The sequence below is a fragment of the Gavia stellata genome, chromosome 9, assembly GCF_030936135.1.
Source record: "Gavia stellata isolate bGavSte3 chromosome 9, bGavSte3.hap2, whole genome shotgun sequence".
Lineage (NCBI taxonomy): Eukaryota > Metazoa > Chordata > Aves > Gaviiformes > Gaviidae > Gavia > Gavia stellata.
This window is the reverse complement of record NC_082602.1, coordinates 3,704,452-3,718,130: the sequence shown is the minus strand read 5'-3', so window position 1 is coordinate 3,718,130 and position 13,679 is coordinate 3,704,452. Positions and strand designations below refer to the sequence as shown.

At 49.2% G+C, this 13,679-nt stretch overlaps 1 protein-coding gene across 1 annotated transcript in view; it reads right to left on the bottom strand.

Moving 5' to 3' along the window:
• Positions 1 to 233: 233 nt before the first annotated feature.
• ASCC1 (activating signal cointegrator 1 complex subunit 1) overlaps positions 234 to 13,679 on the bottom strand; it is a 38,341-nt gene continuing 24,895 nt past the window's right edge. The window contains exon 10 of the mRNA XM_059820912.1: positions 234 to 844. Within this exon, the coding sequence (XP_059676895.1) occupies positions 728 to 844 (117 nt within the window). The 3' untranslated portion in view covers positions 234 to 727. The remainder of the gene's footprint in view (positions 845 to 13,679) is intronic.

Here is a 13,679-nt window from a genome sequence, read left to right as displayed (position 1 = left end):
AGAAAAAGCAGTCGTCTTCAGATCGCTGAAAGATTCACAATGGTATCAAAGAGTTTTGCTCTTCTTTTAACGGAGAACCCACCTACAAGGCGTATGTTTTTTGACACGCTCCGGAACGGTCACCGGAAAGAGCTCTTACCATAAATGCTTTTTTACTAACATAGTTGTGAGCTGGAAGTTTAATTACAGAAACTATCAATGCAACAGGAGATAAACACTTTGCTTTTGAAGGGAATTAATTTATTTGGAGATATACATCACACAGGCACGCTGCTGGAGATCCAAGCAATGCCTGACCTCAATATCATTAAATCATGCTCCGGGGAGCTCTCCTGGGTTTTAAATACTTTTTTTAAGAACAAACTTCCTTCTTCTGAAATAAAGCCACTCTTAAACATCGGTGATTCCCCAGAAGCCACCTGCACCAGTTTTTCTAGTTGTTTTCTTGGAAAACAAACAGGCAACAGATATCAAACAGGCAACTCTGCGACATTTCAGTTACCAATAGGGAAAAGAGGTGGAAGGATTCCAGTCCCCCCCGGAAGGGAGAACAGGCAATACGGGTAGGAAAAGCTGCGGGAAATGCCGTGGTTCCCAGCTGCAATGTGCTTTTGAGGAGTCCCGAGGCATCCCCGCCTGCCGTTACCGGGTTCCTGTTCAAAATTCGTGTCCTGTAAAAACACATTTCACCAACGAGCGGACCCTCTGCGGCAGCTGCGTTGCTGCTTCAGGAGAAGGTCAGCTGCCCAGACGTCGCGTAGTAGCCAGAGGCGTCTGTGGAGAACCTCTGGGAAAGACGCACTGAGTCCAGCTGCACCTCTCCGAAGTAGAAGTTCTCGAAGAGCTGAAAGAGAGGAGAAAAACCATTTGAGGGGCACCTAGAGAAATTCAGCCTGCCGCTGGTCCGCAGATCTCTCGCAGGAGCCGGCCCTGCAAAAAGCCTCTACTCATAGATTTGTTTGGCCTTTAATGAAACTATTCTTGAAATTATTTTTCCCCCTAGAGACTGCACTTAGCCTTTAAAGCAAACGCTATGAAACGAACACCTCTTTTTATCTACAGCACAGTTGCTCAAACCTTCCCCACCTTGCTTTCTGACTGTGTCTCATTTAGGGAGCTTGCGGAGACTGTTCACCGCCCTAAAGGCCACCACCTCAGGGTGGCCCTTGAGGTCGCAGGCTCCGCCGGAGCCAGGATCGAGGCCAGGACATTTTTACCAATCGAGGCCACAAGACGTACGACTTACAGTTACGGCTCAGTCCTAATTCAAACTAGTAGGCTAGAGGCGCAAGGCTCTTCATCCCAGCACTGACCCCGCTTTGTTCAACAAATCCTTCTTTGTTCAGCAAAGACTTGAGTGCAAATCAATGAAAGCAAGCCAACTCTGGGACCCGGAGGGCGTGTCTCTGCTGATTAATCCAATCTATGAGGCAGACCAAAAAAATGGCATCAGAATTTCTTACAGGGAAGTTCAGCAATATTGCTGGAAAGGCATCGTGTCCAAGCGTAAAGTGCTCCTCCTGTTCCGTTAAGATGCAGGAAATTGCTCTACCTGGAAACATCAGCCGTGTCTTAGGAAAAGCTCTTCAGTGGAGATGCTAATTTCAAAACTCCGCTTCACGGGAGCACTGTGAGTCACTGAGGGCCTGAGCAGTGACATCTCCCCACTGCGGAGATCTCCGAAATGTCCATTCCATCTGCCTCCTATTGAATTTCCTATCTGTCCCTGCAGGCAGTGGCTCAAGACAGTCGCACACCCCTTCCTGCCATTACAGAAGGCGCAAACGCTAACAGCCAGCGAAAGCCAAAGCCGATGCATTAATTACAACATGGCCTTCTAGAGCCAATGGTGCATCAATTCCTCCATACAGAGAATGATCAAAACCCCAAATGCCTAGTTAGCATCTGAAAGGCTGCACGTCTCCTCCTCCAAAAAGGCATTTGGCTCTGCCTGGCACTGATTTGGGCAGGATTGCTCTTTTGTTGGTTCTCCCAAGGGTGTTCTACTTTGCAAATACCCCTTTTTGCAAGGGGACCTGCTAGGTTGCTTTCAGGACAATTCCTGGTTTCGCTGTCACTCCTCCACAAAGGAAAACTGCCTTAGGGAAAGTGATTCCCTGCCCATCTCCAGGGCAGAGCGAGCAGGGCTTCGGCCCAGGAGCACCACGGAGGTGCGTGGGCAGCAGACCAGACGCCAGGCACCGTGATGAACCCAGCCCCTGCTCCAGACTGCCAGCTCACTCAGACAACTCTCCACTCAGGATTTGGCCGAGGCCAGCAGTTCCCCATCAACACACGACAGTCAGAAGGGCATCTCTGAAGAGAAGGGGTATTTATGCGTGCCGAGCCAGCTCTCAGCGATTGCTAAGCCCCCGCTTCGGTTTGAAACGGCTGCAGCTGCAGTCAGACATGCTGCAGAGTTCTTGCTGCCTGCAGCCCACCTGCCAGGGTCCACCTCCTCCTCCCCAGACCTGCCTGCATGGCAGCACAGCCAGTCGATCCTCAACTCAAGCTGCATCTGCAAAAAGCATCTGGGTTAGCACAAACGCCGCGAAAAACTGGGTTTCTCTGCGCCAGGCCATTTAGTCACAACGTGCCTGCCTAGGAGAGGCGGTGGGCAGCCTCTGGCTCACCTGCACCTCCCTGCAGCTCGTCCTGCCTTTGGGGGGACGCTTGTCCCTTAAGACCCCAGCACAAGGATTTACTTTGTACAGGGCCCGAAGTAATTCGCTGCTAATCACTCAGACCCATATTAAGCCGCAACTTGCTGCCAGTTCTTCCGAGCGCGTACTCGGCAGGAGCCAGGCGCCCCGCCATGGGGGTCACGTAGGTCCCTGTCCCAGCAAGAGGCCCCACCGCAGCAGCCTGGCTGCAAGGGACACTGTGTGTGCGGCTCCATGTGCCGCGCTTCCAAAGAAGTTGTGCTAAGGGAGCGTCTCAAACAGGGGGAGGAGGGAAAGAGAGAAGAGAAATGACTACAGCCATACAAACTCCATTTTATACAATTAAAGATTTATACAATTAAAGATTAATTGTGTTCCCAAAAGCCTGCGTAGTTCATGTTAGAGGACTTAGGATAAAATGACTCATTAATAAGAGATGGTAGTAAAAAGGGGTTGGTCTCCTTTCTCTTTTTGTTTTGGCTGATCTGAGGAGGAAAGACAATTGCCAGCTCTCCAGGGCCTGCTGCAGTGCTTGCTGCCAGCGTGCCCACTCACCCCAAACCGCAACACCCATCTCCGTCAAAATGGTCATTCATATTGACACCCCTTTCCTCCACAGAGCACTCTCCACCCAGGAAAAATGGAAATCATTTCTCTCCATTCCTAGCAGTAGGTGCGCTGGTAAGCAAGGAGATACTAGGATTTGAAAAGGATTTTTTTAAAAGAGAAGGGGGAGGAGATGCATTTATTTCTGTAGAATGAAGTCTTTGCAAACATGAAGAAAACAAACAAAACGCTGGGATGTGCCGGTCCCACCAGCAGCCCTGGAAGTCAAACCTTTACACAAAACAGCCGAAGGAAGAGTCTTTTAAATATTTGTTTATATTATCTCTGCACACCATAACCTGTTTTTCTTACAAAACACATGTACTTCAAAGCAAAAATTAGTTAATGAGACAAACCCTCCCCCCAGCTTCTCTTGCCTCGCACAGCCTCAGGCACATCGGACCAGAAAGACAATCAGAAAGTCCCAGAAGACACTGCCCAGGTCAAGGGCCTTCCATTTGTACACTGCTAAAAGTGAAGCAAAACCCTTGTACCAAAGCACTTTGTATTCCCTTGGCTTTTTTAAGACCTACCACCTCTCGTGTGTCTGAGCATGTGTGTGTTTCCCAGGGAAAACGCTGCTAGAACTATTGATTTTTGGTAATGTAGCTGTACTTTCTGAGAGTAAACATGCTACAAGATTTAGAGGACAACCACAGACATTTTTTTCTGCTCTCATTTCAAGCCGGCTTCTCACTGATGCTTCTTTGCTCCCTGAGGCTTCCCACGACAGAAGCCACCGGATGCCAGGCGTGGGGATCACAGCCGAGCCACCGTACGGCCGAGATCTGCCTCGGGCTGTGGGGAGGGAGTCCCCTCAAACACCATCCTCTGAGACCCCCGAAACCCCGGGAGCTGGCTTCCTGTCACAAAAGCATCCTGCGCTCACGTCCCCGGGGACTTGGGAAGAGATTTCAGAAGGCCAAGCCTCTTACTTTTGACTTTCACTTCTATTTATCTTGAGGAGAAGCCAAGCAGAGCCAAGAAAGATATTTATATCTCCCCCCTCTCCCCAGCCACCACGGAAACGCTCTGGTTTCGGAGGAGGCCTGTCGCACAGCTGATGAAATGCCTCCTATAAATGCATTTTAGCTTTTTTTATTCTGGGCCAGGAAAGAAGATACCTGGAGGTTGTTATGCTTCATGCGCAAATGCTGATAACCCTAAGACTTGCCTAGTCCCCCTCCTGTCCCTTCTCACGGGTGCCAAGGGCCCACCTTTCCCCAAAAAGGCTGCAGGGAGCACGAGGAGGTGTGGATCAGGAGCAGCTAGGAGGGAGGTGGGGGGAGGAAAAACGCAATCACCCCCACGGTTCCCGAAAGCCGTGTCATTTGATTGGAGTGGGACGTGAGGCTCAGCAAAAGCGCAGTAATTCTATAAATCCAAACACGCTGAAGGATTTACATCCTCGTTGCCTGAAGAATAAATAAGAGATTGGGGGTTGGGATTTTTTTTTTTTTTTTTTTTTTTTTAAGAATTATAAATGAAAATGAACCTGGTAGAGGTAAAGGTCAGCTTATGAAGTCAAACACCATGCACACTGTGCAAGCTACTAACTCCCATCAAGGGAATAGCACTTACCAGACTACGTGCCCTCTGTCTCTCTGCTGCCTTCCCAAATTAAATTAGAACCGAATAAGGAAAGAGCATTGTTAACTTTTAACCCCAGACCCAGCACCTCTAAGCAAACGTGCCAGAGATGTGCTCTGCCTTTCAGACCACAGCCAAAGGCTCAGAAACCGCTCAGCGAAGATGCCTAGAAGGACACGGCATCTCCCACAGGGAGGATGCGGATGCCTAGAGCGTGGCACAGCATCCTCCCGGGAGCAGCATCCCAGGATCTGCAGGGGATGGCAGGGACTGCAGCCGTGCCACCTTCCCCGAAAACCACGAGCCCCCGAGAGAGGGAGCGTACTGGTCCTTGGATAACCCATATTTCACATGTCAGCCTGCAAATTACCATAGGCCCACGTGTGCAAGCGCTCCTCCTCCTCCCTCTCTCTTCTGGAGGGCCGGGTCCAAGGACACAACCGCACAGGTAAGACGAAAGGCTACCAGCCCTGCGGTAGCTCCCAGAAAGCAAGCTTTCCTCCAGTTGTCCCCCAAAGTCACTTATTCTGAGCCAGGAAAAGGCAGCAGCACGCCTGTCATTTCTAACACCCCAATTTCTCTCATTTAAGACAATTCCTTTCAGATGTTGGAAACCCTTCTTCCTCCAAGGTCCGTTCCCCTCTATTACCCTCAAATTACACAGCAGGGCTCCCTTGGGGTCCAACAGTCATTTTCTGAAGGAAGACAGAGGCTGAAGACTTGTTTTGGGAGAGAAAGAATCACACATCAAACCGCTCGCTCCTTGCAAACCTGAGCCAAAAATGCTAGTACAAACTTCAGCCCCCAAACCACAACAACTTCCTTATCAAAGGCAAAGCAACAGATGAAAACCAGGATGCCTCTTTTCCGCATTTTTCCCCCCCTTTTGCCTAAGCCTGTAAAGTAGGTGTTACCGAAGCACTGTAGAAACAAATGCAAAGGAGGACGATTTCTCGATGAAGCAGTTAAAACGTGTGTCTAAATGATGTTGTGCTCCCGAGCGCGGGTATTTGTCAAGCAGCCATCCTTGGGGGCTCGCTCCCCGCAGACAACCCTCCCAGAATGAGACAGCACCTTTGTGTTCAAACCTGGAAACAACAGTAATAAATCACGGCGCTAATCCACGTAAGGACAGCAGCGATGCATTTCAGCTCCGGTTATGAAAAGCGGAGATGCCAACACAAACTGGTGCTTTTAAATCACCTGTCACAGGCTCAACAAGCATGAGAAATATTAATGGCTTCGCCTGGAGAGGCACTGGGCAGCAGGAGGACAAAATAAGTCCAGACAAGGGAAGGGAGTAAGAGGTATTTAAAACTTCCTTCACGTAATCTCTGGCTTGCACTCATGCCACCTGGCCTGGATTTTCCTGCTGCCATCAGGATTATTGATCAGTTTTTAAAGCCTTACGTCGTCTACGGTAGTCAGCCAAAAAGGACCCATCCTGAATTAATAAAAAATCCAAGCAGCTCTGCCGAGAACCTCGGTGCTCAGAAATGCCGAGGGAACAATGATTCATTGCAATGCCTTGCAATTAAAAACTACCACCAAAGAGCAGCATTATCACAGGATAAAATGCATACACACACACACAGACATACCCCCCCCAGTCTGCAGGGAGCTCGCTTTGTTGTGAACTCCAGCCACAGAAAGCAGTGCCTTAGGGTAGGGGTATTATAGATTAACAGTACAAAACTGTCCCGGGTGAATCAGCGCTGCGGGCGAGCAGAGGCATGTAATGTCATTAGCCTGTGACCAATCAGCCTAAGAAACCCGGCTGCCCTCAGCAAGGGGCTGAGGGGGGGTCCCGTTTTCCATGTCTGGAATGAGCACAGAACTTCTGAGACGCGGGAAGAGGCTCGCAGCTCCGGGAACCTACGGTTGCAGATGAGCTCACTGTCATTCCTGCTGCGCAGACCACGCTAAGGACAGGACGCCAACAATCCCTTCTCCTCTGTTTTGCCTGGGTTGAAGGTGTTTATCCACCAAAAGATCCCTTCCAGGAAGGCATGCGAACAGGCTGAGCGCCACTCGTCTCTGCCTCCATGGCAGAACATCTGCAGGAGGATTGCTTTTGACAGGCAACCCAGCGCTGTGGCGATGCAAGATCGCGCCAGGAATCAAGGTCCAGCAGCAGACAGCAGCGTGGAGAGAGCTCAAACCAGGAGATTAAACTCAAGCTTCAGAGGAGCCGCAGGCTTTACAGCTTCATCTGCTCTGCACGCAGCGACAACTGTCACCAGCTCGCCCGGCGGCAGCCGCTACCCCTGGCGTGTCCTGATCGGGAGCTGCGGTGAATGAAGGAACAACTCGGAAAGCCGGGAGGGACGGGAGGTTGCTTTCTGTGGGAAATCAGCATGCTACGGTGCTGTTACCCCCTTCGGGGAAGGGAAGAAGCAAACAAAATCTCAGGCACCCGCTGACAAACATGGAGAAAAATTAAGCGGCGTTTCTGAAGAGGTGCCTCAACATGGAGCAGTGAAACCTGTTTGTTTTCAGACTCTCCGCACCCTCCCCTGGATATTCCCGGCGGTACTCGCAGCAGAGCATGACCCCAACAACCCAAACCCTTCTTGCACTATCTTATACTACAAGGGAGGGGAGGGACTCAGACAGGATCAGACCATGGGCTGTGACTTGCCCAAATAAACATCAGGCTATTTTTCCATCTCATAAGGGATGATACATTTGAATTAATCCTTGTATAATGCATCCACAGCTTGAGATAGAAAACACTGCAGAAGAGCAGAGAACAATCGCTCTTCCAAATCATCTGGCTAAAGCACAACTGCGGTACCCATGCCAGCTACAGCAGGGAAGGTGCCGACTCTTCAGCAAACTGCTGTGCTACAGAGCTGATACCAGGATTAAGCAAAAAGGATTGATAGAGGAAAAGTTACTGATGGCAAAAAACATGGATGGATTAAAAATTAAAAAAAAAAAAAAAATTTAGAAATGTGGAAGTGACACCAAGAAACACTGATGGACTCTAAGAAGAGTCCACTGAACTCCAGCAAACTCTATCCATCGGAGCTCTTCTGATTAACCTCCTTTGCTGCACGAACCGCAGCCTCCAATCTTGCTCTTGGGATCCCACCTATCTGCTTAACGCGCCTCACTCCTGCGACCTCCCACACAGACCTGTCAGGGCCGCTCAGGTCTGAGCTGCGCCTCTGTTGCTCCTCGGCAGGCTGACTCGTCAACACAGTTCAGCAGTGGAAAGCTGTTGGTAAAAGGGGGACCTCAAGGGCCAGCCTGCCTGCCCCCCATTTCGGCTTTGCTGATTTATGCTACCAACACCTCCCTTTTGACCACCCCAATGGTCTACAGAAGGCTGTTACCTCCACAGCACGAAAAGGCAGAAGCTGCCCCAGTTCCCAGGCTGCAGTACGTGCTGGCAGAGCTCCTTCTTCCTGGTCCTGAGAAATGCACCAAAACCCTTTCCATTTGCGACCTAAACTCCCCCAAACTATGACATACAAACCCCAAACCAAATCCCCCGGTGGCTCCCAGAAGATGAGACACAACTGGGTAAACATGTGAAGACCTGGGGAGTTTGTACCATTAACAGATTATTTTTTTTCCTTCTATTTTCAACTTTCAAAATATGTTGTCTGAAACAGTTTGGTGCCAAAAAAGAAATACCTGATTCCTGTATTATTCACTCTGGACACCACTCCACCAATGATTATCTGTCACAGGTTTAATTGCGTGTGGACGCTTGCCAGCAATAATGCACGAGAAGCGTAGGAAAAGCAGGTAGACAGGCGCTCATCCAGAGAGGCGGCTCTTCCCGGCATTCCCCACCTCCTCTCCAAATTAGCAACTGCTTCCTTTTCACGGCTTTTTAAAGGACCGCCGGCTGGGCATCCAACACCTTCCATTACTGCACAGGTGCTACAGGATTAAGACATCATGCAGAGTTGCATGGCAAGGGTGGAAGCGAGGGCTAGGAAGGGCAGAGAGGGAAAGCGGTTGTCATCTGGGCCATCACCACGAGCACGCTGCCTGCGCCAAGGCCTCCGAGCATCAGCCACAAAGCTCGGCGGGTGCATGCGGATCGTTTGTTTTGTTCTGCAAACGTGCAGCTGGCCCTGGAGTGTCTCTCCATCACCAATATAGCATCGAGTCCTTCCACCCGGATAACGCGAGGAGCAGCCCTTCTCCTCTCGTTTTCTTTCAACCTCTGACAGGTTTTAAAAGGTGGCAGCAGAGGCCCTTTCACCTCATTTCCCTTAGGAAGAATAAAGCACGCAGACTTCACGAGGGAGAAAATCTGGCCATAAAAGTCCCAGCGGCCTATCTTTTGGGAGAGCAGCTGATCTGTATCATAAGCAAAGCACTAACTACTTTATCGTTCGCTTTCTGCTTGCTACTACTCGAGTCATTTATATCCTCAAGCTTTGGCATGAACCACTAAGACCTGAAATTACAAACAAGCGAGCACTTTGGGTTAGCACGAGCCCAGCACGGGATGCAAGTCAGGGGTATCTCCTCATGACACAGGAAAAGCCCTTCTGATTAAATCACCGGTGCCGTTCCTCGGAAAGCAATAACAACAGAACCGTCTCTACCTGAAAAAGTACCACCAATGTAAGAGCAAGAAGCACATACGGAGTTTGGGGAGAAAGATCCTAGGCATACAAGATGGGAGGTTTCTTTTTTGTATTTTTATTTTACTGAGCCAAAGTAAATGCCACATAAATGCCAAGAAGCTTTTGGTACGTTCGCAAATGCCATCTCATGGGTGTTTTGCATATATTTCACGCAGTAATCATAAAGCGACGGGCTGAAGAAATGACCAAAAGAGGTCATCAGGTCCACCATTCTCTCCTTCCCCAAGGCAGGAGGAGCTCATTGCTGGCAGATCCTGGACTAACATCTCTGCTCCCTCCAAAGAACCGAGACCCCCATTTCTCCTGCTCCTCTAGGGCAGTGCTTCATTATCCTTCCCATTACAAAGATCTTCCTAACACCTACTTTGAACCTCTTGCTGCAATTTAAGCCCATTATTTCTCGCTCCACCATCAGAGCATGGAGGATAGAGTATCCACTACTGGCAAAAGCTTTCACATGCTTCAAGAGTTTTTCCTGTGTGTTGTCCTCCTCCTTACCTTTATTAGCCTCCAAACAACTCTAAGTCTTTCAGTCTCAGCTCACAGACATTTTCTAGCCCGCCAATTATTTTATTGTTGCTTTCTGGGCTCTTTGCACCCATCCATGGTGCCCAAAACTGGACAAGTACTTCAGCTGGGGGCCGAGTGCTAAGCGTAGTCAGAGGTTTACTTTACAGACATTTGCCTCCCTCTTTTATTTCCCCAGATGCACTCGGCTGGCTTGTGCTCCGGAGCAGTCCCCCATAACCCAAACCCCAGTCCCCATGCGGCTGGTATCGAGGCAGTTCTCCGTCCTGCACCAATGCCACCACTCCCTTCTGGACCTGCCCTTGTTCGCAGCAGCCCATTTGTTTCCATCTGATTTCTCAAGATCATTTGGAGCTCTGTTCCCTCCTACTAACACGTGCAATACTCCTGCCTCTCCCCAGCTGGGTTTCATCTGCAGACCTAAGAGGAGCATGCTTCATACCGTCCGTAACACCCTCCTGACCTCCACGGGTGGGAAGGGTACGAGGTTTCCAGCCGAGCTCTGCAAACATGGGAGCAGCCAATCCTTCTCCTTTAACTGCTGCCATGCGAAACCTCAGCTCTTCATAAAACTGGAGCAAAGCCACCTCAGCTGCCAGAGGGTGATGCAGCAGTGGGGAGGGTGATGTTCGGCAACAGTCTAAATTAATCTGTCAGGCCTGATTTCTGGCAAATAAAACTATTTGGGGCCAGATGCAGGCCTTTGTTCAGCTGAGAACCTCTCCATCCAGGGTCCCCCTTCTTCACAAGCCAAATCTAGTGGTGCTCCTGCCACTGCCGTACTGCAAAACCTTTGCTTTAGCTCAGGGTTTTGGGTCCGTTCCGCCCTGCCACAAATCCATGAAAATTCATGCGCTTGAGGAAATCAAACCCTAGTTGCTATGGTGAAAGGCATTCTGCAAACTAAGAAACAAATACAAGTGGGACATTTGGAGGTTACCGGATTTTTGCACATCTTTAAGACAAGAATAAAAACCTCCAGCACATTAAAGGCTCCGCTAACTTCCCAGACCCTGCTATGCCTCAAACATGAGGGATTTACAGTACAACTTATTTAAGGAAATTAATAATCAAGCACTGCATTTCTCCAAAGAAGCCTCATCCCTGTGGCTCCTAGCATTGCCTATTATAGCAAAGACAGCAACAGTTTTTAAGAGCTGGGCTTTGGCTTTGCTGCAGAGATGCCAGGAGGCTTGAGACGCATCCGGGAATACTAGGACAAGGAGCTCACATCAATGTGACCTACTCGCTACACTCACCAAATGACCAAGAGGAGGAGCCCAGCTATGGAGCCAGTAAATTAATTCAGACAGACCCGGGAAATCATCTGGCAGAAGGGTCACGGCACCTTTGGGATGATCTGCCTACTTTTGCTAATTAATGTGTTCTTTCTCTTTTTTTTTTTTTGCACTTAATGTGCTGGGTCCCTGTCTTCTATTAAGGCACCGCTGTAATTCAACCCCTGCCAGCTCCACCGAGAAAAATTGTCCTCTTAAGATCAAAGAGGTGATGCTGTCTCGGCTGGCTGGTGGCAGAACAGCAGTCTCGGGGAAATGAGGAGGCGGGATGCCCACTGGGTGGGAGGCAGAGGCACCCACAGCGTGACCTCTAAAGGCAGAGGCACCCACAGCACCTCCAAAATGGCTGAGCTGCTGGGCTGGAGGGGATTGCGGCAGTGCCGGGGCGCACAGAGCAGCACACCGCTTTGCTCTCCAATGGCACACTGCAGGCAGCCCTGTCCTGAAGGGACGAGGGGATTCAGAAACTTTATAACCCTCTCAGCAAACCCTCCCTCCTCCAGCGCTCACGGTTCCTGCTAAAATTAAGTCAGAGAGGTACTAAGCACCTCTGGAAAGAAGAGGTTTCTCTCCTCTATAGTAAGGTCACCAAAGAGATCTCTGTCACACGCGGGCAAGTTAGCACAAACCTTCTGCACTTCCTGCACTGCGTTCTCCTCAGTGCGGCGTCTCAGCCTTCTCTCCATACCTCCAACGCCGCCTCATCGCTCTGCTCCAAGGCCCAAACACTCCAACAAAGATATTTTCCCTCTATTGTCTAGTCTGATTTTTCAAATGCCACTTCAGATTCACATTTCACCAAATGCAAATAATGTGAATAAGCCTTTTTTTTTCCTGAAGAATATCATTCGCAGGGAAGCATTTTCATGGCAACCCCAGTTTAATCTCCCTTTTTCCCAAGATCATACAAACGTTGATCTCCAGTCTCATCTGCTCAACTGTCACATCTTCTCATCCCACTGTTGCTCTAATTGCACACTGCTGAGCACCCTCGATCATTTCAGTATCCCTCGATAATGGCAGGATCAGAACTGAAGGCAAAAATCCTCTCCTCTGCAAAGCGGCATTACAGCCTTTCATTTCTGCTTTTGATTCTTCTGCAACACCGAGGCGAGGCAAGCACTGGCTTATTTCTGATACAGTGATGTTGCACCACAATCTCTTATTCAGTTTGTTCTCACCCCAGTGGATTTTTGTTGGGTATTTTTAACTCTAAACTTTCCAAGCAGCCACCTCCATTAAGGTACTTGTTCCAGTTGCCAGTCCTACTTCAGATATATACCTTCATCACCTTACTGAGGATAACAAGATGTTCTTATGCTTTCCGAACACCAGGCAGTCTTGATCTCACCTAACGCAGGTTCTTTGGCCCTTTGATTTCAGTTCAGCTTAAAAACACACCGGGAAAAGACTCTGTATCCTTAAATTCACTAACAAAAGTTACACAGAAAAGGCCTGGGTACTGATGGCTGCAAAACACGAGAAGCACTCCTCATCTGCAAGCAGAGTTGGTACCGGTGGCTCTACACAGGGGCAGATATTGATCTCTTTAGCGCTTGGTGGGTTTGGGGTATTTTGAGGGGTTGGGGGGTTTATCCAGGACAAGATTTTTCTTTTTCATTGTATCTCTCTACATGGCACTGCATCAAATGTCTAAAACTGAACTACTGCACACCACAGCCACTGCACTATTCCCACCCAGCAAGATAAAAATGGTAACAGAGAACACTACCAGATTTGTTTGCTATGATCGGCTCTCCAGTAGCCCTGATATATCAGTCAGTACACGCACTTTTCCCCTGCTTCAACTGAAAGCAGATATGGTCCCATAATTTAATACCCTGTATGCAGGCTTCGAAAGAGAAGGAGCCTCATCGAATTATGCCTTGTCCAACTTAGAAGCCTTCCGAGAGTAGTCCTGTGGCCTGGCCGCTCTGCTCCCGCTGCTGGACCAGGGCATGGTGGCATGTGTCACTGCCTCAACTGATCCAGTTCCCACTCTTGCATCCCAGCTTAGAATCTCCCCTAATGCCCCAAGACGTAAGATGTGCAGCTTTTCGCTGTTGTACCTCAGTAGCCGTTCCCTCAGTGTTTAATCTTGTAAGCTGTTAATGCACAGATCTGTGCTAAGCGGCGGGGTTCCTTTTTTTCTCTACTGAAAATTTGCTTCCCTCTTGTTTGAATGTGGCAAAGGACACTCACTCTTTTACTCCTCAGACCTCAAGTCAAAAATCATTCCATTTTAATCCAGTCAGAGTCCAGGTGGGTTTCTTCCTACTGGAAGCCTTCCTTTCCTTTAAAAATTACTTTAGAAAATTTTGGCCAGGAAGTACCTTTGCATTTCTTTGCATTTTTATTTATTCACTACAGCCTTAGTT